At 38.3% G+C, this 26755-nt stretch overlaps 1 protein-coding gene across 2 annotated transcripts in view; it reads left to right on the top strand.

The window, feature by feature from the left end:
- Positions 1 to 26755, top strand: part of arhgap36 (Rho GTPase activating protein 36) — a 59256-nt gene that overhangs the window by 30397 nt on the left and 2104 nt on the right. For both annotated transcript variants that reach the window (XM_062065874.1, XM_062065875.1), the window contains exons 3-11: positions 2467 to 2535; positions 14083 to 14378; positions 14451 to 14661; positions 22805 to 22860; positions 22943 to 23093; positions 24835 to 24983; positions 25042 to 25212; positions 25297 to 25385; positions 25456 to 25679. In XM_062065874.1, coding sequence (XP_061921858.1) covers positions 2467 to 2535; positions 14083 to 14378; positions 14451 to 14661; positions 22805 to 22860; positions 22943 to 23093; positions 24835 to 24983; positions 25042 to 25212; positions 25297 to 25385; positions 25456 to 25679 — 1416 coding nt within the window. The remainder of the gene's footprint in view (positions 1 to 2466; positions 2536 to 14082; positions 14379 to 14450; positions 14662 to 22804; positions 22861 to 22942; positions 23094 to 24834; positions 24984 to 25041; positions 25213 to 25296; positions 25386 to 25455; positions 25680 to 26755) is intronic.

Below are 26755 nucleotides of genomic sequence, written 5' to 3'. Positions count from 1 at the left end.
GCTGCTTTTCTCAGCCTCGGCCTTGCTGGTTTTCTCAGGACAATTAACCTCTGACCGGTTCAACTTTGACCTGGTCTTGCGTTGTCGTCTTTAACGTTGAAAGCTCACAACTTTTTTTTAACCTCAAATAGGATGACTCAGGTAAAGCAAAACATTTTTTTCTTCTTTTGTTATTATTCCAGATTTCAGTTTTCATTTGCATTGGGACTAAATGAAGTGAAGTGAAGTGAATTACATTTATATAGCGCTTTTTCTCCAGTGACTCAAAGCGCTTTACATAGTGAAACCCAATATCTAAGTTACATTTAAACCAGTATGGGTGGCACTGGGAGCAGGTGGGTAAAGTGTCTTGCCCAAGGACACAACGGCAGTGACTAGGATGACGGAAGCGGGGATCGAACCTGGAACCCTCAAGTTGCTGGCACGGCCACTCTACCAACCGAGCTATACCGCCCCAATGAGAGTTTATTATGGTGTCAGTCTTTATGGGGAATTTCTACCACATGGATGTGGCTTATTGTGACAAATTATATTCCATTAAACAGCTCGATTTTGCAAAGTTTTAAAATAAATGTTGAAAACCTTTATACTGTAGGATGCGACATTAGGTTGGAGTAGGTATTATATTTTCAATAAATGAGAAGAAAAAAAAAGTTGTTAATTTCAGCAGTTCCCTTCAAAAAGTGAAACTTCATAACCTATAATAGATGGATGGATGAATATTTATTAATTCCTTCACACATTTGATGATCCACCTATCTATCTATCTATAACCTATGGCTAATAAAAAAACAACTTCAGTATATCATTCTTCAACTGTCAAAAAGTTAAATATTGCAAACCATCAGCTCACACTCTATTCAGCCAATAAGCTGATTTTTATTTTAATTTGTATTATTTTCTTAATAATGAAAATTTTATTGTATTTTTCTACAGTGATATGACATCATAATTGCATATACTGTACCGATTTTTCGCTCAGTGAGAGATAGATTACGAAAGTTTTGATTCATGTCATAATTTCCTTTGTTTTTCTTGTGCCGGGAAAAGTCCCATGGTTCCACCTACTGTTGAGGTACATGATGAACACCCACCTAAAACACCAAATATGGTTGACACTTTTCTGTTTATAAAGTGCACGTCTTTCATCCATAACCCTAGTGGAGTGTGTTTGTGCAGACGTTTTTATGAGCACGCCCACCTTCACGCTGGCGAGCATCCCTGGGATTCTTTGTGAAACGTGTCACACCACTCCAGGGACACGTTTGCTCGTATTTGCTTCGCTAGCAAGAGTTCTCATGCTCCCGTCTTGACCATTTTTCCTTTTCCCTGGGTTTTTTCCCCCCCTGCTTGATAAGAATAATCCCTTCCTCTTTAGCCTTGAGTCTGCCCAAAAGTAATAATAACTAGGACTATGTTGATGAATGACAACATTCACTTAATCAGATAAAACAACCCCTTTCCATTCTTGTTAAAAATGAACATAACAAAAAAATCATCTTCTTTCAAGTGGGTTAAAAGTAATAACATATTTATTATTGAAAACATGAATCCTTGTTCAACTAACCCGATTGTCACTCTTTGTTATGTTTTATTGCCTGCATGTGAAGCTTTATTAAAAATGGTTTTGTTGGTTTAAGTGCATCCAAGGGGGCCATTTTAAACCTGCAGTTATTGTTTTTTTGGCCCGCAGTATATTCTAAAACATGTTTTAAATAATTATCAATGAGATATATTATCTGATATTGCACTGGTTCGCCTTGTCACCGATACAAGCATACTGTATATCGCTTTAATACAGTACATTGACCTACTTTACGTTGGTGTGAGCATCTTTAATGTGCAAAATGTATTATAATCCCCCCTCATATCCTGGATTTTTTTTCTATGGGCCCACCGTGGAAACACTTTAGACACCCCTGATTTAAGTTCAAGAAACAAAATTATTTGTTTGGTTTGGTAGATGAAGGATGTTATCATGGTAAATTAAAAATAAAATAGATTCAAATAAAAAAATATATTTATATTTATAATTACAATAATGATGACAATAACTTTTAAAATATGTGAATAAAATACTATGCATTGTCTACTTACAAATTTGAGTATAATGTTCTAGATAGCTGCCTGTACGTCACACATATTAAACTAAAAAAGGAATATTATTGCACACACACTCCAAACATCAGTTGAATGGAAAAAAAAAATTCAAAATCAGTAAGAAATAGAAAGCCACACATTTTAAAATGCTGTAATCGATCCATAAACTTGTGCTTCTTGCATGTTGTTTTTGTTGTTGTTTTTGTGCACACACACACACACACACACACACACACACACACACACACACACACACACACACACACACACACAGACGGGTGATGATGTGAGATCAAAGAAAGTGGGACCAATGCGGACTTTGATAACAACTGTTTTTGTTTTGTTTTCTTGTCTTTTTAACCACAGAAGTACGCAAACAGAGAAAATCCCTGCGGAGGAAGTTTGACTCTTTTTCCAAAGAAAAAAAGGAGCGTGGTGAGTTGACATGGAGTACAAAACAATCAGTATAAATGTTGTAAAGATTAAGATTCTGATGGTTTTAGAAATTGTGTGGGAATGGGGTTCCTTGAATTAAAAAAATAAAAATAAATCATCTTTTTTATTTTTTATTTAATGGCTTAAGTACTATAAATACTACTTTATCTCAAATCATTGTTACCCATTAAAATGAAATGAAATCCAATAATACATTCTGTGCCCACGTTCCCCCTCAAAACACCACCATTTTAACACCTAACATGCTTTTAAGTAAGAAAAAACTTCTCGATAAGAAATATTGTACAAAAACAACACAATAGAATGTACTACAAACGACTACAGTAGTTTTATGAAGTACTGTAATAATAATGTGCAGTACTATTTAACTTAGAGTGGACTTCGACTATATCTCCTTCATGCTGCTTCTCCGTCGAACACAGCATCAGCAGCTTCTTTATATTTTCATGGATGATCGTTTATATCAGGAATGTTAAACATGCAGCCCGCTAGCCGACTCAGGCCCGCAAACAGGTTCAATCCGGCCTGCGAGATTAATTTGCTAAGTGTAAAATGTATCTGCATTTTTAAATTAAAGAAACTGCTGTTCTAAATATGTCCACTAGATGTCGGAATAGCAATTCTGTTAAGCAAGCAATCAGTTTATACCAAACAAAAAGTACGCGATACAGCCGGGATGCGACTGCTCCCCCTCGACCCAACGTAAAACAAACAGAAGTAAAATAAACAATTGGTAACCCCACTTAAAGTACTGCATGAGACATTGATATACAAACGTAGTTCTGTGAAAATGATGGTCTTCTGTGCAAATTTAAAGAAAGTGAACAGTGGAATTGACACATGAGGTAGTTGATACATATAGTTTTTATTTATGCTTTAATTCATTTTTTGTTGAATCCAAGATGGGCTGTGACTTAAAGTTGAATTGCTATGTAGACACACTGAGATTAAGTCTAAATTCATTGTGTTCTTCATGGTGTTTTTGAAACTTCACCAAATTTTTTCCTCAGAATTTTCAACTAACTCGAAGTGTTGTGTTAAGAGGATTATTTGGGATATGGACATTTTCAGAATGTGCTTGTTCTATTTGAGAGATTGATTGATTGATTGAGAAGTTTGACATCTTAAAGATCTGAATCCATGTAATGCTTTAAAAAGGCAAATGGATGGCACAAAAAGCCAAAAGGCTTGTTTCCATTGTGGTCCATTAAATATTCATCAGATTTGATACATTCAATAATAAAAGATATATAACCTGTAACATGTATATAACAATTATTTTATAAATTATGTACATATACACAGTATACATGTCTGTTGATTTGAAAAACAATATATACAAAAAATGGGGGGGTATATACACTATGTACATGACTATGCACATGTTGACTCCAATTTAGACCATAGTAAAACAAAGAAAACAATCTGAAGTTGTCATAGTTGTATTTTTAAGCTATTATGCCATGATTTTACTCATCCGGCCCACGTGGGAATAGATTTTCCTCCATGCGGCCCTTTGAGCTAATATGAGTTGGACATGCCTGGTTTATATATTTTAATTCCCCTTTGTTGGCATTGTCAACCTTAATCATAAATGAAGCTTTCAGCACATCACAATGTTGACATCTATAGTTATATTTTGTTAAAACACGCAACTCGGAAACAGCGTGTGCAACAACAACAAACATCAGTAGACGCAAAGTTAAATCATGAAATGCAACCTTACCCGAGCAAAAACGATGCATATTTATCCGGGAGAGTCTTGATACAAATGTCCCTGACCCATCCACACACAAAGAAGTTGTAGACCTCCATGCTTTTCCAAGTTTTCATCTGTTTTGTTGTGTAGAATGACGTACGGAGCACAATAGTTCGATATGTCTGGGAACGCGACCGACGGAAAATCCTTGATATCACTCAATAAATCTTTTTTGATCAAGTATGATCTATTCCATTGCATTGTTAGATTTTTTGCTCACATCTTCTTTTTGCAGGAAGATCTAGACCCATTGCATACTCATGTAGTTCACACAGCCATCTTGGCTTTGTTGACCACCACAGTTTTTCCCTTCTGGGAAGAAGTCACATGTCGTAATACAAGCAATTAGCTAATGCTAGCGAGTAAGACACTGGATGTCATGAGAGGATCTTAGGGGATTCACCGCAACGATGGGGAGGCTCACAACCTGAATTTGAAAGCATAACAATTAGTCGAGAGACAGCTCTTATCCCAAACAACTTGTGAGCTGTGGCACTCAAAAGCTGAGGTACCATTGTCTACTGTGTACGTTCGTAAAGTGCGTGTATGCAGACATCACCCACAGTCGGGGTCAAAAGTTTACATACACTTGTAAAGAACATAATGTCATGGCTGTGTTGAGTTTCCAATAATTTCTACAACTCTTATTTTTTTGTTATAGAGTGATTGGAGCACATACTTGTTTGTCACAAAAAACATTTATAAAGTGTGATTATTTTATGAATTTATTATGGGTCTACTGAAAATGTGACCAAATATGCTGGGTCAAAAGTTCAGCGACATACGTACATGATCAATTTTGGTTCCAAAATTAGCTTCATGGCATGGCCTCTTAACTTCATGTGAGTGATTATGATTGACGACACCTGTTGACTTCGCTGAGCCCATTTAAATAGGACTCATGTGATGCAGTCATTAGACTCGGTTACAAACGCGACAATGGGAAAGTCAAAAGAACTGAGCTCAGATCTGAAAAAACGATTCATTGACTTGGTCACATTTTCAGTTGACCCATAATAAATTCATAAAAGAACCAAGCTTCATGAATGTTTTTTGTGACAAACAAGTACCTGTATGTGCTCCAATCACTCTATCACAAAAAAATAAGAGTTGTAGAAATGATTGGAAACTCAAGACAGCCATGACATTATGTTCTTCACAAGTGTATGTAAACTTTTGACCTCGACTGTATGTCTCATTGCGCGAGACATGGTACAACATACAATGCAGGATGTACCCTGTATACCTTATCCATGTATTAAAAGGGTCAAAATATCGTACGATGTGGCATTTTTTTAACTAGTCATCTTGCAGGGGGTGAAATTATCGCGCAAATGTAGGATAATTATCGTAGATCTGGCAATGCCGCCGCTCTATTTAGCTTCATGGCCGTGTCTCAGCGGCAACATGCAGTGTGTTGCACTGAACACATACCAGATGGTGAGTCATGGATCCTAACTCCCCTCGATCATCACCGTATGAAGTTTAAAAGGAAGGATTAACTCGGTTGGTTGTAATACACATTTACAAGAACAAGCGGGTAAATTTTGTGATCGTCCGGTATGGATTTGGGATAGCATTTTTTTGTCAAAATGTGTGCCCTCAGGAAGTAGAACACAGTGTGAACACATAGTATACTTATTAAAGTGTGCATGGTGTACGGTCCTGTGAAATTTGAAACGCAGCTTTTGTTTTGCTGAGTGTCTCAGTCTTTAGTTGTTCTGTTGGCTCGCTTTTTATTGGATTTTATAGTCTATTGCCTGCTTTCTCTTCTAAATGTGCCTTATTTGTTGTTATTTTCATACAGCTGCAACACGGGGAGAGCTGTGTGATAAGGTATATAAATAACAACAGCAGCAGCATGTTTCCCCCCTCCGTTACAGTCTTATTTTCTTCATAGTCTTCCCTCAGACGCTCAGCTGATTAGCACAGTGTGTCGGTGCAGGTCTTTAAATCCAGGCCACGCAGACTTAGCAGACAGATAATCAAAAACACAGAACATCGGGACCTGGCCACGCTCCCGCTGGCCTCCAGCAGACGCCATGGCGACTTGTGAATTAGCTTGGTATGGATCCATCGGCGATCCAAGAGAGGTCACACCAAAGTAAAAATGAAAATGTCTAATTTTGGTGTTACAAAGTGATGACATCCTGCGCTAGACAGGGACCACCGTGATTGCCCAGTTGAAGCTAATTATCTACGTTTAGCAGGAGTAAAAAGGAACTGTTTTCCCACCTTACCTGCCTCAGGATGTCCAATCAAGTGTCAGACAACATGTCAGCAAACGGGACATCTCGACATGATTGAAAAAAAGCAATATATATAAAACTAGAGTGATGCCGAGTAGAGTGCAGGTCTAACCTCCTTAAATGACAAATAGCTGCGAGAAACACAGACATTTTTATTATGCGTCTTCACAAATTGTCAGGTGGAAGTGAAATTACTCAGAGAACAAGTGGAGTGTAAATTTGTGTTTTGGCGACACCTAGTGGCCTCATTATTTCATTACATTAAGGACATGATGTGGACACGTTTGTCGCCGCATACTTTCTAATACGCTTCTGCCTTTGACATTTTGTATGTTTGAGTATTATGTAACTATAACTGTTCAATAATTGTTTATATTGACAATTATTGTGCTGTTTTAGACCGCAATATTGTTTAATTAAAGGCCTACTGAAACCCACTACTACCGACCATGCAGTCTGATAGTTTATATATCAATGATGAAATCTTAACATTGCAACACATGCCAATTCGGCCGGGTTAACTTATAAAGTGCAATTTTAAATTTCCCGCTAAACTTCCGGTTGAAAACGTTTATGTATGATGACGTATGCGCGTGACGTCAATCGTTGAAACGGAAGTATTCGGCCCCATTGAATCCAATGCAAAAAGCTCTGTTTTCATCTCAAAATTCCACAGTATTCTGGACATCTGTGTTGGTGAATCTTTTGCAATTTGTTTAATGAACAATGAAGACTGCAAAGAAGAAAGTTGTAGGTGGGATCGGTGTATTAGCGGCGGACTACAGCAACACAACCAGGAGGACTTTGAGATGGATAGCAGATGCGCTAGCCGCCGACCTCACCTTGACTTCCTCCGTCTCCGGGCCGCCGACCGCATCTATGATCGGGTGAAGTCTTTCGTCGCTCCATCGATCGCTGGAACACAGGTGAGCACGGGTGTTGATGAGCAGATGAGGGCTGGCTGGCGTAGGTGGAGCGCTAATGTTTTTAGCATAGCTCTGTGAGGTCCCGTAGCTAAGTTAGCTTCAATGGCGTCGTTAGCAACAGCATTGTTAAGCTTCGCCAGCCTGGAAAGCATTAACCGTGTATTTACATGTCCATGGTTTAATAGTATTGTTGATTTTCTGTCTATCCTTCCAGTCAGGGGTCTATTTATTTTGTTTCTATCTGCATTTAAGCACGATGCTATCACGTTAGCTCCGTAGCTAAAGAGCTTCACCGATGTATTGTCGTGGAGATAAAAGTCACTTTAAATGTCCATTTAGCGTTCTTGACTCTCATTTTCAAGAGGATATAGTATCCGAGGTGGTTTAAAATACAAATCCGTGATCCACAATAGAAAAAGGAGAGAGTGTGGAATCCAATGAACCCTTGTACCTAAGTTACAGTCAGAGCGAAAAAAGATACGTCCTGCACTGCACGCTAGTCCTTCACTTTCACGTTCCTCATCCACAAATTTTTCATCCTCGCTCAAATTAATGGGGTGATCGTCGCTTTCTCGGTCCGAATCTCTCTCGCTGAATTGAAATCAATAGGAAAATGTGAGCAGTCCTTCCTCCTGTGACGTCACGCTACTTCCGGTAGGGGCAAGGCTTTTTTTTATCAGAGACCAAAAGTTGCAAACTTTATCGTCGTTGTTCTATACTAAATCCTTTCAGCAAAAATATGGCAATATCGCGAAATGATCAAGTATGACACATAGAATGGATCTGCTATGCCCGTTTAAATAAAAAAAAATCATTTCAGTAGGCCTTTAAGGATACATATGTCTAGCTTATGTGCTTAGCTGTTTTGTACCAAATTATCTCTAAGTAGCCTACCATGTTATACCTTTTGTAAATGACTTCACTTATTAGAAAATATTTATTTAGATGTAGTAAATGCGCTGCAGGACTTCTTGTATCAGACCTTTTATGGAGATTGCAGATGCAAGCCAATATAATTTTTTTTGCTGATATCAGACCGATATCAATATTGGATTGGGGCACCCCAAACATGGCCCAAGGTTAAAAACAAAGAGGTCATCAAGCCACTTCATTTAATGTGGTCTGCCACATCATTTACAATGGTCCACCACGACATATAAATTAGTCCGCCACATCATTTAACCCTTGAATTACCTTTTAACCGAAAACGGTCATTTTCTGCATTTTTTTCCCCATCTTCCACAAATAAGTTAAATTCAAAGGTTAGAGGGCTGAAATTTGGCTACATAGTTTTGAACAAGTTATTCTTTAAAATGGCATAATAATGGCACTTTTTCCAAAGTTTTTGTTACGTTTGCAGGAGGGAGTAGAGACGGCACAGACCACAAGGGGGAAATATAGCTCTATGTATTTATTTATATATGTATATATATATACACACAATATATAAATAATAGAAAGTAATATATATAAACCAAGGGAAATGGAGTGTGACGAATCCAAAGGGTGTGTGGTGTGAGACTACGTATGGAAATTTTTTCCCCATTTTGGTCGCTAATTGACTCCCATTGTAACACATATTTTTCAGTATACTGAAAACCTGATATGTTACAATGCCTTTACCATGAATACTGAATGGATCTAAGCTTGTCCTTGGAAATACAAGGAAAAATGGTTTGGGGTGTAATTACACATCTCAACCACTAGTTGATGCGATAATTAATTTCATATAGCCTGTTTTTGCACTTGTTCATTCAAATTGAAACACCTGTCAATAAACGACCTAAATACAATAAATAATGATCGTGGTGGGTTGTTATTGCTATAGAGAGGTGTGTAAATGTGGTTTTAGAAAACTATTTGCGTCGATTGTCAGTGTGTAAGAGTGCAATGGCACCACTACACCATCAGGTAATGAACGTTATTTACATTAAAACAAACCACCAAAAATACTGACACTATTATTTATTTCCCCTCAGTGAAAAAAGGTATTTTGTGTGTGTCAGGGTAAAATTCACTAAAGTTTTGCAAGTCTGCAAGCTCATTTTTATCTTATACATCAAAAGGGACGACCCTGCAGGTGAAAAAAGCATGTTTCCTCACACAGATTATCTAGCCCAGGGTTCCCCATTCTTTTTTCCACCAGGGACCGGTTTAATGTATGCATTATTTTCACAGATCGGCTCTCTACGTGTGGCAGATAAAAACAGCAAAAAAATGAAAAATTAGCCTTTGGCTACATTCTGGCACATTAGCATTTTATATGTCCATTAATGTGCATCGTCTCATGTACCATAACATAGGAGATGTAATATACATTTATTAACAAAATGCGGTAGTCTAATGTTTCTTTACGGTCCGGTATCGGTCCCCGGATCGGAAGGGAATGTTTGAAGTTTGCGGGATAAATTTACCAAAATTTCCGCCCGCTCATTGTCGTCGGCGTCATGCAGAGAAGCTACACAACACAAGAGGCTGCAACAAGACAGTGGTGTCTTATGTCCCAAACAAGGGCAAGAATGTCCTAAAACATTAAAAAACATGCAAAACTAATTTTAAAAAAATTGATATTTATGGATGAGTCTAAGGCTGCTGAAAGATTTAAAGCATTGAAAGTTTAAGAAAAATAATATATGACTTTAGAGCTTGACCGTTTTTCGGCTAAGGAGGGATACTGTGAGTTTTTGGAAATAAACTGTCATAGTTCCAAAAATAATAATGCATCAAAATCAGTCTTTTTTGTAAATTATTGACTTATTAAAGGCTGTAACTACCTCATCTAAAGTATTCCACTTTGCACCTCGTTTTTGTAAATTATGCATGTTTTGTGTTTTTCCCATCGTAAAAAATGTTGGGGTTATTTTACAAAAAGAGCATAAAACATAAAACAAATTTACAAATATATACAAACTTTAAATATATGGATATGTCTAAAGCTGTTGAAGAATTTAAAGTGTTGAAAGTTTAAAAAATAATAATATATGACTTACTTATAACACTTTTTGGAGCGTGACCATTTTTCGTAGATAGGAGCCTTTGATATATATCATAGTTCCAAAAATAATAATGCATCAAAATAAATCTTGTTGTAAGTTATTGACTTATTCAAGGCTGTAACTACCTCATCTAAAGTATTCCACTTTGCACCTCGTTTTTGTAAATTATGCATGTTTTGTGTTTTTCCCATCGTAAAAAATGTTGGGGTTATTTTACAAAAAGAGCATAAAACATAAAACAAAATTACAAATATATACAAACTTTAAATATATGGATATGTCTAAAGCTGTTGAAGAATTTAAAGTGTTGAAAGTTTAAAAAATAATAATATATGATTTACTTATAACACTTTTTTGAGCGTGACCATTTTTCATAGATAGGAGCCTTTGATATATATCATAGTTCCAAAAATAATAATGCATCAAAATAAATCTTGTTGTAAGTTATTGACTTATTAAAGGCTGTAACTACCTCATCTAAAGTATTCCATTTTGCACCTTGTTTTTGGAAATTATGCATATTTTGTGTTTTTCCCCATCATAAAAAATGTTGGGGTTTTTTACGAAAAGAGCATAAAACATAAAAAAACACTACAAATACAGTTCAGGCCAAAAGTTTGGACACACCTTCTCATGCAATTCGTTTTCTTTATTTTCATAACTATTAACATTGTAGATTGTCACTGAATGCATCAAAACTATCAATGAACACATGTGGAGTTATGTAAAAAAAGGTGAAATAACTAAAAACATGTTTTGTATTTTAGTTTCTTCAAAATCGCCACCCTTTGCACTGATTACTTTTTTGCACCCTCTTGGCATTCTCCCGATGAGCTTCAAGCACACCTGTGAAGTGTTCATTCATAGTTTTGATGCCTTCAGTGACAATCTACAATGTAAATAGTCATGAAAATAAAGAAAACGCATTGAATGAGAAGGTGTGTCCAAACTTTTGGCCTGCACTGTATATACAAACTTAATATCTATGGAAAGGTCTGAAGCTAGTCAAGAATTTATAGCGTTGAAAGTTTAAAAAAATAATATTTGACTTACTTATAACACTTTTTTGAGCGCGGCCATTTTTCGTCGCTTACTTAACATAGTTTTGAATTAAGTCAACTCGAGGGTTAATGTGGTCTGTCCGCCACGTGGTCTGCCACATCATTTAAAGTGTGCAGCCATAATTGCGATGTGGCCCTCAATAAAAACAAGTTTGACACCCCTGGCCTACACCTATACAGGAGTACAAGAGGTTACACTTACGGAGGACAGCAGTGTTGACAAACATCTGACTGGCACTAATCCAGCGGGACAGTTTAGACAGCATCCTCATGCCATCATTGAATGCCACCTGGCGTTTACGCATACTGCTTTTTAAAATTTCTGCCACAAGTAGGCGGAGTACATAGGGGTACAAAAGGCTTTAAAAAGTGCCGTTTGACACATACTAAGCACATGTATAACTTACGAGCAAGCATATTGGTGTGTGCATATTCCATACTGTATCACCTGCCTGTAAATGTTTCTATCATCTGCTAGTTCCGCAGTTTTGTAGTGTCTCAGGTATTTGATTTCATTACAGACATTGAGGATGTTGCCTGACAGTATGAAGTCACGGAAGGTTAGTTGGGTATCCTGTGTACTCTTGGCAATCATGACATTCCTCTTGTTTTGCATGTTAATTCATGTAAAAGTCAAATCAATACTAAGAGTGAGAGCACAACCTTAACATCTTCTGCAGACCAGCACTGTATAGGCAGAAGATAACTAAATCAGGTGGTTTATGATAGTACTTTATTGCCTACATTTTTTTTAACAACTTAGATAAATCATCCATATAAGATAAGATAATTCTTTATTCATCCCACAATGGGGAAACTTACAGCAGCAAAGGGCATAGATTGCAAACAACGTGGCCTACACAAATTAAATAGAAATCAAGCTAAAAATAAAAAATAGACAAGAAAATAAAAATATTATCAGCTAATATGAACATTAAAATTATTATATTTTGGAGTTCCTCTATTGTGCAACTTATTAAATAACTTTAACATGATTGCGAACGCTTTTGAGGCATCAATTAAACTCATAGAAACTGTGGTATTTTGCCTTATTATGTCTCATGCAATGCCAAAATGCACATATCTGTGGCAAGTTTAGATATGAAGCCAAACTGAATTTCTCCAGTCTATTAAAAATGCTTTTTGCAGCACCTTAGCTTGAATACTTGCCAGAACTATAGGGCGATATTCATCTTTGCTATCTATCTTGCCTGCTTTGTCTTTTACAATAGAAACCAAAATAACAGATAATATAGAATTAAGTAAAATATGAATAAAAAGCCAGTAAAAAAAAAAAGGCTAACAAAGGATAAAGTTTGCCGCTTGCAAATTTCAACTTGTCTCCACCACAGGTCTTTTTATTACTTCGCCTCATCACAATATCATTGATCTTCATGTTGGACCATGTTGTCCCCCACAAAGGAATTGCTTTTAACACTGTTGTTAAAGACCAATGTAAACAAGCGGCTCACCAAGAACATGAGCTGCTAAAATGCTAAAGCGCCGTCATCAGATGCCAGAAAACATGTCCAAAAGTCAGGCAGCGTGCGTCAGCGAGGAGCTTAGCGATCTTTATAACGAGGCCGCCGAGTACATTAGTGGATGACATCTTTCTATGTGGCATGACAACAAAGCCTGTCAGTGCACTCTGGTGGCTGAAAAAGGCTCCAACTCGTGGCCCAAGAGCCAAATCTGGAATGACACCAGACCAGCCCCCAAGTTCAGTTTAAAAAAAACTTGGAAAAGACTAACATATTTGCTGTGGATTCTTAAAAAAAAAAAATAGAGCTTTGTCATATAGAGCAGTGATTCTCAAAATGTGGTACACAGACTCCATCTAGTGGTACACCAAATAATCACTTAATTATGTGCAATTCATTTTATTTCATCATTAAGTAAAGTGTTTTATTTTCATTTATTCAAACACAGTGTTACTGTTTAATGTTACAGTGGCCAAAAATATTAAATAAAACCTTTGCCTTGGTTTTAATGAATACTTAAGCCTACTTCGCTACTGTATTTTAATGTTGGTCATTATGGCGGTACTCAGAGAGCCAAGTGTTTTCTGAGGTGGTGCTTGGTGAAAAAAAGTTGGAGAACCACCAGTATAGAGGATCTTAGATATAGGTCCTTAGAAACAGAAGAGCGCTTTTGTTGTATGGACATGGTCATTTTTTTCTGAATTGAGTAACTCAGACAAAGTAGACAAAAATCAAATGCAGAAAATGCTAGTTCTCAGGATTATATAAAATAGGAATTATAGTGAAGGGAGAAGTCTGTTTTTTTTCTGTCAAAATTGAATAAACATACATTTTGTAAGAAAGATTAAGTACTTTATTGACGCACATTATTTCCAGGCTTTTGCAAATAGAATTATGTGGCGTGCCAGATCTGGCCCCATGGACTCGAGTTTTACACCTCTAGTTTATTGTATCAGGAATATAATTGTAGGGATTTTTTTAATAGGTGCCTCCATTATTTGCAATTTGTCACCATTCACAACTGTAAATCTTGTTTTGTCCTCTTTTCCACCAGAGTCCGCCCCCAAGGCGTTTGGCATCCCCCTCTCGCAGGCCATCGCCAACGACCGTGCCTTCAAGCGGCATCAGGACGCCCTAAAGGAGAGCCGGCGGGACTGCTTGGAGCTAGAATCTAGCATTCTGCGCTTCAGGGCCGAAAAGAGGCTGTTCTTTAACAGCAACAAGACGCTGGGCGGCTCGTCCTCGCTTTCGGGTGGTCCTGCGCCTGCCAACTCTGTGGCCCCGGCGCCACCATTTGAGGAAAAGCAGAATAAGCCACTTTTGGACAATAGCGGGCGAGGACAGAGACGGGTAAAACCTGCAACGGGATGCATCCCAGAATGCAACACTGAACAATATATCCACCATTCTGTTCCCACGCAGGGCGGCCTGTCTGTGGACTCCATCTCAGACCTTGTGGACAGTCAGTCTCGCCTGCTGGAGGCACTGCAGCTTTCCCATCCGGCCGAGCTGGAGCTGAAGAAGAGCGGCAGCTCATCCGAGGGGAGAAGCCAAAGCAAGCTGAGCCTCAACCCCATCTACCGGCAAGTTCCGCGGGTTCTGGAGCGCTGTTGTCGCCACATCGAAGCCCACGGTAAGGCATGCAGCTCGCCACATTCTGACCAGTAAGTTTGGTGCATGTGCCCTCCTTTGGTTTGACTGGTCAGGGCACGGCATAGTTGAAAAAAAGCAGAGTCATAGAACAACTGTAATGATTACAGTGAAACCTCGATTTACGAGCTCAATTGGTTCTTGAACGTGGTTCGCAAACCAAAAGGTTTGTATAGTGCAGCAGGGTTCCCCATTCATCCCTGACCTAAGGAATATTCCGCTCTACTCCGGTATTGAGCACTGTTGAACGGATAAACCACTATAACCTCAGCTATATATATATATGTGTGTGTGTATGTATATTAGGGCTGTCAAACAATTAAAATATTTAATCGCAATTAATTGCATTTTGTTCATAGTTAACTCAAAATTGATCGAGGATAGGTATAATTTTTCATCATTAATAAGTGTACCCTAGACCAGTGGTCCCCAACCTTTTTGTGGCTGCGGACCGGTCAACGCTTGAAAATTTGTCTCACGGACCGCTTAGCTGTTTTTTTCTTGTTTTTTTTTGTCATAAAGAAATACAATCGTGTGCTTACGGACTGTATCCCTGCAGACTGTATTGATCTATATTGATATATAATGTATATATTGTGTTTTTTATGTTGATTTAATAAAATAAATAAAAAATGTAAAAACATTATTTTTTCTTTTTCTTTTTTTTTTTCTTGTGCGGCCCGGTACCAATCGGTCCACAGACCAGTACCGGGCCACGGCCCTGTGGTTGGGGACCGCTGCTGTAGACAGATCATTTTCGGGGGGCGCTATCCCAGCTGTAATCTGTGATATTTCTACCTGAATAAATGCTTCTGATATTCTGTACATTACATGTTGTACAAGTTAGTTGTCTTCATATTGCTGCATGACAATATTTTAACCTTCTCTATTCATCCATCCATCCATCCATCTTCTTCCGCTTATCCGAGGTCGGTTCTCGGGGGCAGCAGCCTAAGTAGGGAAGCCCAAACTTCTTTATTGATTAATAAAATTTAATATTGAGTAGAGGTGGGAATCTTTGGCCAACTCACGATTCGATTACGATTGCGAATCAGGAGCTACGATTCGATAAAAAATCGATTATTGTATGTATGTTGATGCAGTTTTACATTTCTTTTCGTTTCACTAGATGAGAGTTTATCGCATGAAACTTTCAAAACAGCGCATTTGTATTAAGAAACAGTTAAATTAACCCCCATTAAATTTATTAAAGTAATAGAAATGTCCGCAGAACTGGAACATAAGTGCCCTAGAATAAAGGAGCTGGTCGGATCTCTCGGTGAAGTGGAGTCAACCAAATTTTAGAACTGTCTGCATTACTTTATTTACAATAAATAAATCGATTATCGATTGTTGAGGTTGAGGTTTACTAATCGATTTTATAATCGTCCATGTCCATGTCTAAAAATGTATTTTCCCCCACCTCTAATATTGAGCCTGCTATTCATTCTGTAATTGAGGTTTCGACCAGAACATGTTATAAAAGAATTTACACAATATTTCAGCCAAGCAGAAAAATCCACCCGCCACCATATTCTTTAGGTGCAAATATCACAGAATAACATGACAAAACATTGCTGACAAAGCACGATCGTAATGTAAGACATTTTTATTTTGTTAATGTCAGGGTTTCTCCTAAATTTCCCAAATACCTGTGGCGGTGGTTAGGGGCGTGGTCAATACATTATCGTATGATTTGCTATCATGCAATTATTCTTTAAAAAGGCAAAACAAATATGAATATACATTTAAAACAAATCTGTTAAGTATACTATTAACATAGATATTTTTCTTACATAATATTGTTTAGTTCTATTTTTAAATTGTTGCTGCTTATTGTACAATGTACTTTTGTTGAGAATTGTTTTTATTTGAAGAGATTTCTGCAATCCTTTCAGTCACTTTTTCTGTATTAAAAACGATTGGCAATTTATTTTTGGTGTTATTGGAGACTGTACTCGTGTTTAGAGACTCTGTTTAGATTCTGTTGCGCCATGTCCGTGACGAAAATCGAGTTGCAAAGAGCTTGACGTCACACGGAGGCAGATGTGTGTGCACGGAGGAAATACTTGTTGGAATTGGGCCCGTTGTTAGCATAAGATTAACCATAAAAGCTAAAAAAAAAAAAAAAAAAAAGCGTCAGTCTTTGTTTGTATTCTCCTGGACGCTACAATACATTATATTACTTTATTTTTCTAGGTGTGGTGGCTAATATGAAGCTGTACATTAAGGAGAAACCCTAAATGTAGTTAAACCAGAAGTATAGTGTAGTGCTTTTATTTTCAAGCCAGGCAAGTGTGTGATTGGTTTGAGAAAGTGTCTTGACATGTTTTAATGTCTGATCGACTGTGCAATAACAACATTTCCTTTCGACATCCTGCCGACTGTCTTTCATTTCTGTTGAGCTGTTATGTCATCTTACTTACAAAATCTGTCACACTAACAATCTAAATGTTATGTTATCACTGCACCTTAACCGTAATCTGAACACTGAAGGGAAGCACCACCCACCTCTGAACGACATGCGCAGCAGGCGTTTACTGCAGGGATGTCGCCTCTTCTCACGGCGAAAAATAGTCCTTTTTTGTCGAGGGAACAACTAACCATGGCTTTGAACCTGATATTTCAATAAGTTAGACTTTCTTTGTCCATTTCTGCTCGCTTGTGGCTCGTCAGTAGCAAGTGAACTGCAGCCAAGTTCCCCCGCTACGGCACGGCCCGAGAGGATAATAAAAAGGTTAATAAAAAAATGTTTTTTTATTATCTCACAATTCCAATGTTGCGTGAGTGTATGTTTACCAATTATTTTTTTCGGTTTTATTTCCAATTCAAATCTTCTTTTTTTTTTTAATTATCCAATTGCAATTAGTCTACACCGAGGAGAGCTGATTGGTCAACACTCACAATGATTAATATTCATGTTCCTATTCTCACCCATCCCAGCCTAGGAATTACTGATGGTACACTTACCAACTTTAGCCTCGGCACACAGGAGGAGCTAACCCCCGAGGTTACCCTTGACTTTTGGACTATAGACTATTCGTTATTATTACCCATACTTACCTTTTTAACTATAAGTTAATTAACAGCTACCACTTAGCTTTACTCTTTGTGGGGGAGGTGAAACACCCCCATCGTCCGGCCTGCCCACTCCTGCATACTTTGGCTTGGCAAGCCCACCAACCCTGACTGGGATTGAACCCAGTACCCTTTGATCGGGAACTAGCTGTTTAACCATTCAGCTATTCTCAGGTCTTCTTGAGACAAGATTTCGGGCCCCAATGACATATTTAATTGAGAACGAGGCTCAGTAAACTATGATATAAAACTTTAACTCCTCCTGCTGGAGCTTTCCTAGTTACAGAACAACCTGACTGGGATTTGAACCCAGTCCCCTTTGATTGGGCGCTAGATGCTTTACCCACTCAGCTATCCTTAGTCTTCTTAGGGGTCAGATTTCGGGCCCCAATGACATATTTAATTGCGAACCTGTCTCAGTAAACTATGATATAAAACATTTACTCTTGCCGATGGAGATTTCATAGTTACCAATGGACCTGACTGGGATTTGAACCCTGTACTCTTTGATTGGGAGCTAGTTGTTTAACCACTCAGCTATCCTTGGTCTGTCTGAATTTAGTTTTCGGGCCCCAATGACATATTTAATCGTGGCCCTGTCTCGGTAAACTAAAATGGAGGTGAAACAAAACACTGACTCTTTTGACAGGAGCGTTGTAACCTGACCAGGATTCGTACCCAGTACCCCTTGGTTAACAGTCATTGGTGTTTACCACTCAGCCATCTTGGGTCTTCTTGAGCCCAGATTTCGGGCCCCAATGACAAATTTAATTGAGAACCTGTCACACTAAACTATGATATGAAACACTAACTCCTCTGGCTGGAGTTCTCCTAGTTACAACTTGATCTGACTGGGATTTGAACCCAGTCCCCTTTCATTGGGAGCCAGCTGCTTTAACCACTCAGCTATCCTGGGTCTGCCAGAAGCATGATTTCGGGCCCCAATGACATATCTAATCGTAAACCCCTTACATCACGGCAGCAAAACAGCTGGCCTAACAAAACAGAAGTCATCCTGATGGACCCACTAGCTGTGGAAGCTAGTTTTCCAATCAGCTAATCAGACTCAATAATGCCACGGTGACATTTTGGCGAATTTGTGAAACTGAAAAAAGAAAAAAAAGAATGCCATTGTAAGTTAATAGTACTAACACAGACACTCGTAAACATGTTAGCACATTAGCTAATGCTAACGACGCAAGCTTCATTACATTACGATACCATGTACAAATATGCATGAAAGCACTCATACAGACTTCACACATGGGACGGTTTATTAAGTATGAATTGTTTTAGTTAAACTGTGAAACTTACAAACGTGGCTTGGATTGATAAATGCAGGATATTCTTTTTGAGCAAAAATGATATGGACAATTGTTTCCAGTTTACAGCATGAAAACCGAAAGTACATTTTTAACCTGCGCGTATGAAAACACTCTTACAGACATCACGCATGGGACTGTTTAAAAAATAAGAATTGTTTTAGTTAAACTGTGAAACTTACAAACGTTGCTTAGAATGATAGATGAAGAATCCTTTTGAGCAAAAACTATGGACGCTTATTTCCAGTTTACGGCATCAAAACAGGAAGTACATTTTCAACCCGCGATACCTGCAGGGAGCAAACTCATACAATAAATGGCGTCGTAGCACAAACTAATAACACAATATTTCAGGCCTCTGCTTGGGTTTAATGCAAACTATTGAACACAAAACATTATGGACATTAGCAAAACAAAAGGATCCATGAATTGGCCGCTCCGTTTTATAAGCCGCAGGGTTCAAAATGTAGGAAAAAAGACCTGCTGATCGAGAGGAGAGGAATTTATTGAAGAGTTGAGTCAATTCCTGCATTTTCAGACCAAGACATGGACCAGTACTCCTCCGCTTCTCTGGTCAAAGTTCCACAGACAAGTGTAACCAATCAGGTGTTAGGACCCGCCCACTCACTTTGAGGCTGAGTTTTACAGATAATATAAATTCATGAAATACTTAAATAAACGCTCCAAAGGGACATGTGTATTGTTCTGTGATTTTATTGTTGAAGGTCATTTTTTTATGTAGATTTTTATTTATCATATTTATTTATTTTGATTTTGTTCGATGACTGTTTATTTTTGCAATCTATTTCCCAAACCATGTTCAGAAGAACATAATTATACTGAATATATAAAGAAATATAAACAAACACTACTTGAATAGTGATGTTTACTGTTTAAACTTGAATAATTCTAATGGATGTCTTGTGTTGTATTAGATATGATGTTTACATGTTAGATATGATGTTTACCGTATTTTTCGGACTATAAGTCGCAGTTTTTTTCATAGTTTGGCCAGGGGTGCGACTTATACTCAGGAGCGACTTATTTGTGAAATTATTAACACATTACCGTAGAATATCAAATAATATTATTTAGCTCATTCACGTAAGAGACTAGACGTATAAGATTTTATGGGATTTAGCGATTAGGAGTGACAGATTGTTTGGTAAACGTATAGCATGTTCTATATGTTATAGTTATTTGAATGACTCTTACCATAATATGTTACGTTAACATACCAGGCACGTTCTCAGTTGGTTATTTATGCCTCATATAACGTACACTTATTCAGCCTGTTGTTCACTATTCTTTATTTGTTTTAAATTGCCTTTCAAATGTCTATTCTTGGTGTTGGGTTTTATCAAATAAATTTCCCCCAAAAATGCGACTTATACTCCAGTGCGACGTATATATGTTTTTTTCCTTCTTTATTATGCATTTTCGGCCGGTGCGATTTATACTCCGGAGCACCTTATACTCCGGAGCGACTTATACTCCGAAAAATACGGTACATGTTTTGTACAACAATGTGCTGCTAATTGTTTGCAATGTAATGCTGCATTTTGTTACCATCAATAAATAGCTTTTTTCTTTTTAAAAGTATTGTCGTAATTACTTTAACTAGAAAAACTTTATTTTCTTTGTAGACACATTAAAATATGATGCAAATCAATGCTAAAAAAAAGTTTTGGTCATAACTTTGGACCACATTTGGTCCAAAGCTGGTCCCAATGTAATATTTGGGTAACGTATTTGGGCCGTATGTGACCTTTTTTCCTGCTGCTTTGGACCAGATTTTGGCCCAAAGCTGTTTCAGATCTGGCAAATGAGTCCGTATCAGATCAATGCCGAGGTGCAAAAAGACACTAGATGGGTAAAAAACGGATCCACACTGGATTTTGAAGCACATTCGGTCCAGTTATATTTTGCTATCTGAGTTGGTGGTTGTCTGGCAACCCGAAGCTATCCAGCAAGACTGTGAGAGTTTGGAAGCATTTAAAGCAGGGGTCTCAAACACGCGGCCCGCGGGCCAATTGCGGCCCGCGAGACGTTATTTTGCGGCCCCCACCTTAATATGAAAGTTTAATGTTAGTGCGGCCCGCGAGTTTTAAATGAATGGCGCTTGACAGCGTTGTGTGCGGAGCTGAGGGAATCTACCAATCACGGTGTGGTAAATGGTCTCGACAATATCGAGGGCGTGCCGTTATGACACTGCCTATGGTGTCCTCTAGAAACTGTCACCGCATCATCTTTTTCTCCATGCTAACAGCGTGCCTGCCCAGACACATGTTGTATGAGGCTCCTGCAGTCACATGTAAGTTATTGCAAGACATACTTGAGGAACAGCCATACATGTCATATATAATATATAACGAAAACAAACAAAAAAACACAAGAAGTGCAAAACTTCATGATGTACAAACCGAACAAAAAAAACAAAAGAAGTAATATACACCTTACGGGATGATACAAAACAAATACAAAACCAGGCAAAAAATAAGTAAAATAATAAATATAAAGCAAAATGTAAACACTTATGGCTGTCCATATGATCTTATTGTTCTGTCTTTATATAGTTTTTTCAATTGGAATATATTTTTACAATCTTTTATCTCATTGTAAAGAGAATTCCATAGTTTAACCCCCACCACTGATATGCACATTTGTTTTAAAGTTGTCCTTGAATACTGATGTTGGAAATGACCTTTTCTTCTATGCTCTTCGTTCTCAGAAGTGATGACAAACATTTTTTGTAAATTTGCTGGTAATGTTTTACTTTTAGCCTTAAACATGACACATAATGTCTGTAACTTTACTAGCTCCTGTAATTTCAATAAACCAGAATGAATAAATAATATGTTAGTGTGTTCTAAGTAATCTACTTTATGAATAATCCTTATAGCTCTTTTCTGTAGTTGATACAGAGAAAGTTGTGGTGCATAAGGAATACGATTTGAAACGTCATTATACAACTAGACATGCTGAGTAGTATGCAAAATACCAGGGAGATGAGAGAGTGAACCATGTTGCAAATTTTAAAACCACTCTACTGACGCAACAAGATTTCGTCAAGAAAGCAAGCGAAAAGAGCGATGCAGCAGTCAAAGCTAGCTACATGGTGAGTGAGATGGATGCTAGGGCGGGAAAGCCATTCAAAGAAGGTGAATTCATTAAAAAGTGCATGTTAAGATTTTTTTTAAGAAATATTTTCTTGCGGCCCAGCCTCACCCAGTTTCTGCATCCAGTGGCCCCCAGGTAAATTGAGTTTGAGACCCCTGATTTAAAGTGTTTCTACAACAATGGTGGAAATAAACACATCGAAGGAAATAAACACATTAGAAGTGCCGCTTGACTTCAAGTAAGATGCAAAATGAATGAATGAATGAATGTAGCGTTCATACGCCGAGACATGGTTCTCACACAGAGGGATATTGGACGCAAATGGAGGTGTTAGTAAGTCGAGGTTCCACTGTACTAAAACTCCAAATAATTAAAAAAGTCATAAACTACATTATGCTCACCCAATAATTAGTTTGTGTCCTTTTTACGTCATTAATGACAGCACAAAAATTAGTAACCTTGCTCAAAATAGGAGCAAAAGTCAGTGAGTTTGCAGTAAAAGTCATGAGATAAATGCTGAATGTGAGCACAAGCCAAGCATGATGGGAGTACGTCTTAAGAGTCTCTTGACCCCACACTTGACCCACACTCCAAATGTCCACTCAGGTCTCCAGACGGTGGGCATCTTCCGAGTGGGCAGCTCCAAGAAAAGAGTGCGGCAGGTGAGCTCACTTCCTGTTGTATTACAAGAGCTGCTTCCTGGCAGAGCTTCCGCCCGATGATGTGAGAGATCCTGTTTTGCAGTTGAGGGAGGACTTTGACGTTGGCGTGGACGTGCAGCTGGAGGAGGAGCAAAGCGTGCACGACGTGGCAGCCTTGCTCAAAGAATTCTTGAGGGACATGCCGGACCCTCTGCTCAGCAGAGAGCTGTACCCCGCCTTCCTGCACGCTAACCGTATGCACACACGATAATAACAGGGCTCCTTTTTGGGTTTGGGTGCATTAAAGGTCCTATATTAATTATTTCAACCATTTAAAATACGTCTCATAAACAGGCTCTGGGGACTCATATTACAGTGGAACCTCCATTTGCGAACTTAATTTGTTCTTGGACAGGGTTCGTAAATAAATAAAAATGTGTACCGTATTTTTTTGGACTATAAACCGCACCATCTAAATTCAGGAAAAAAAAATATTTTGTCATATATTAGCCGCATCGGACTATTAACCGCAGATATATATATGTTGAGAAATTAGATATTTATACAGAAATATTTTGTAAATGTTTATTTACATACTTAAATTGTTTCCAAAAGGTAGTAAAACGGCTGATCAGACAAAACGGAAAAGTCATTGATGTCTTGAATGAAATTTTCTCCTTTTTAATAAGGATTCTTCTTATTTGTACTTTATAAAAAAAATTTTAGTTTGAACAGTTTCTTAAAGTGGATCATTTCAGTACATTGTTTGATTTCTTTGCCTAATCCCTTCCAGAATTTAAGCGTTTGCAAAGAAAATGCCATATATTAGCCGCACCTTTGTATAAGCCGCAGGGCTTAAAGCATGGGGAAAAAGTAGCGGCTTACAGTCCGGAAAAAACAGTACATTGAAGAAAATGTCTCCCTAAGAAACAATGTAAACATGAATAATGGGTTGCAACCTCGATAAAGGCTGATCAAAGTCCATATTTTAGTAAACATTTGTACACTTTCAACACAATATAAGGCATTTTCCAGTGCTGTATATCAAAAAACATAAAGGGTGATGGATTATGTTTCAATTTATGAGATAAAGTCAAAACACCAACTAGCTGAGCTGCCCTTGTATCTAGCCACCCTGCCGACATGCACACACACAGTCACTAGCCCTGCGGTGCACTCACTTTTTTAATTCACAGAACTCCTTTCAAGAGGAGCTGCACTTTTTTAAATGATTTTTTACCTCTCATTCATAATTCTTATGTGAGACAAGCACACATGTTTTTCTTTTTTTATGCATCCTAACTCGTAATGAAATGCAAACAAAGGTCAGCTAACAATGGAGATAATGAGGATCTATTCCGCCAATAAAACCTCCATCAGCGTTTTGTATACAATCTGTGAGTATAAATGTAATGTAGTAACAGGCACATTCATAATAACATTTAATATTTACATATGTTGATCATTCTAAGTATATGTTGGCGCATTAATTTCACAAACGCTTCAAAACGTTTGCTTTTTTCTTCAACAAAAACAAATATTACTAATTATGGTAGACTTCATGAGAGCCAACAATAATTACTTTGGGACAAATGATAGATACAGAACCTTATATTTTTGAGCCTGAATATACAGAGGATGATCTACAAGTTTTAGACCCCGCGAGTAGCAGTATTGCTAAGTGCTAAACAAGATATACAAACTATGAACATAATAAAACAATCACTTACTGTTAGTAATTGGAATTGATAAGATAAGATTGATAAGAATTGATAACTGCTCTATAGAGCGATTAGCCCGGCCACAAGGGATTTGTGTTGCCAGGCACAAAATGGCTGCGCTGCAGGCACACAATGGCCGAAAAGTTTGTACAATGAAGGGTTCGTGAATTGAGGTTTTACTGTAGAGTTAGAACATCAATAAAAAGTTGCATGATAGAGAACCTTTAAAAAGGAGCCCAGCACCAGAACTTAAGTTCTGCTTGTCTTGGTTCAGTTCTCCGAGGAGCAGAGCAGCTGCAGTTCTTGCAGCACCTCCTCTACCTGCTGCCTCCATGCAACTGCGACACGCTCCTGCGCCTCCTCACCTTGCTGCACACCGTGCAGAGCTTCGCGCAGGACAGCGTGGACACCAACAACGAGGAGGTAGGCCATCGCTTGGGATTCCACCATCCTTCCATCTCTTACGCTTACCCCCGCCCAGATCCCCGGCAACAAGATGACCGCCGCCAACCTTGCCGTCATCTTCGGGCCCAACTTGCTGCAGAAGGAAAGAGGAGGAGACGCGGGCCTGCACGCCATGGACATCGAGGACAGCACGGCCATCATCAACGTCACGCTGGTGCTGGTCCAGAACTACAGGAGGCTCTTCATGGTGCGTCTCACGCTTCACTGGTGACCACAATCCAGATCAGCTCTGAGGATTTTCAAAATAAGAGCTGCTGCTTGTGTCGTTTAGGTTTCGGCTGAGCTGCAACAGGAAGTCCTGATGAGTCTTATCCAGACCGACCCCGACATCATCGACTATCTTCTTCGCCGCAAACTCAGGTAGCCAATAAAAATAAAACAAATCTTGCTGCTTGTGCACGCCCCCGCTGCACTACTCCTGTGCTTCCAGCGGCAGTCACGTGACGGAGACTAGCAGCGAGTCGGGGGGCCGCCGGGACACGGGAGCCTCTCTGGACTCAGTGGGCGCCTCCAGCGGGAGTCTGTCACCGCTGGAGATCCCTTCGCCCCTCTTCCCCCCTGACGGGAGTGGCGGCGAGGGCAGCCTGACCAGCGAGGTCTTCCTCAACGTGCTCAAGCTGAACCAAAGCAGGAAGCGACATGACGCCAGATACGGTACTCTGACCTTTCACCTCTTCTTTTTTTTTTCTTTTTGAGAGAGAAACAAAGTCCAAACATCAGGAAGCAAACCATGTTTCTTTTTTAATGGTTTTATAAACACGGCATTTCACAACATAGCCAAGTGGTGATGTTAAGTAAATAACTTGGTGTTTTTTGTTGATTAGACTTTTCAATAAATATTTTTAATCTGGTTTAGATTCAGATTCAACAGGATTTAACTTGCATACAAATGCACATCTCATACAATATAAAATAATACACACCATAAATGCTCCAATAAACGGCTATGTCTCCTATGGTGGTTTTCAATTAGCACTTGGACATCTGTGGCTGTAGAAAACTGCCTGATGTACAAAACCCAAAACCAGTGAAGTTGGCACATTGTGTAAATCGTAAATAAAAACAGAATACAATGATTTATATCCATCCATCCATCCATCCATCCATTTTCTACCGCTTATTCCCTTATATCATTGTATTCAAATCTTTTTCAATCTATATTCAATTGAATAGACTGCAAAGACAAGATACTTAACGTTCGAACTGGAAAACGTTATTTTTTTGCAAATATTACCTCATTTGGAATTTGATGCCTGCAACATGTTTCAAAAAGCTGGCACACGTGACAAAAAAGATTGAGAAAGTTGAGGAATGCTCACAAAACACTTATTTGGAACATCCCACTGGTGAACAGGCTAGGCTCATTGGGAACAGGTGAGTGTTGTTAAAAGGAAAGGCCATGTAACACAGTGGTAAAAATGCCTCTGTGCCAACTTTTTTGCAATGTGTTGCAGCCATTAAATTCTAAGTTAATGATTACTTGCAAAAAAAAATTACGTTTCTCAGTTCGAACATTAAATATCTTGTCCTTGAATATATGTTGAAAAGGATTTGAAAATCATCGTATTCTGTTTTTATTTACGATCAGTGTTGGGACTAACGCGTTACAAGTTACTGTAACGCCGTTAGTTTCGGCGGTAACTAGTAATCTAACACGTTATTTTTTATATTCAGTAACTCAGTTACCGTTACTACATGATGCGTTACTGCGTTATTTTACGTTATTTTTT

Source organism: Entelurus aequoreus, linkage group LG12 (genome assembly GCF_033978785.1).
Source record: "Entelurus aequoreus isolate RoL-2023_Sb linkage group LG12, RoL_Eaeq_v1.1, whole genome shotgun sequence".
Taxonomy (NCBI): Eukaryota; Metazoa; Chordata; class Actinopteri; order Syngnathiformes; family Syngnathidae; genus Entelurus; species Entelurus aequoreus.
The sequence above is the reverse complement of the archived record's forward strand: the minus strand, read 5'-3'. Positions and strand labels throughout refer to the sequence as shown.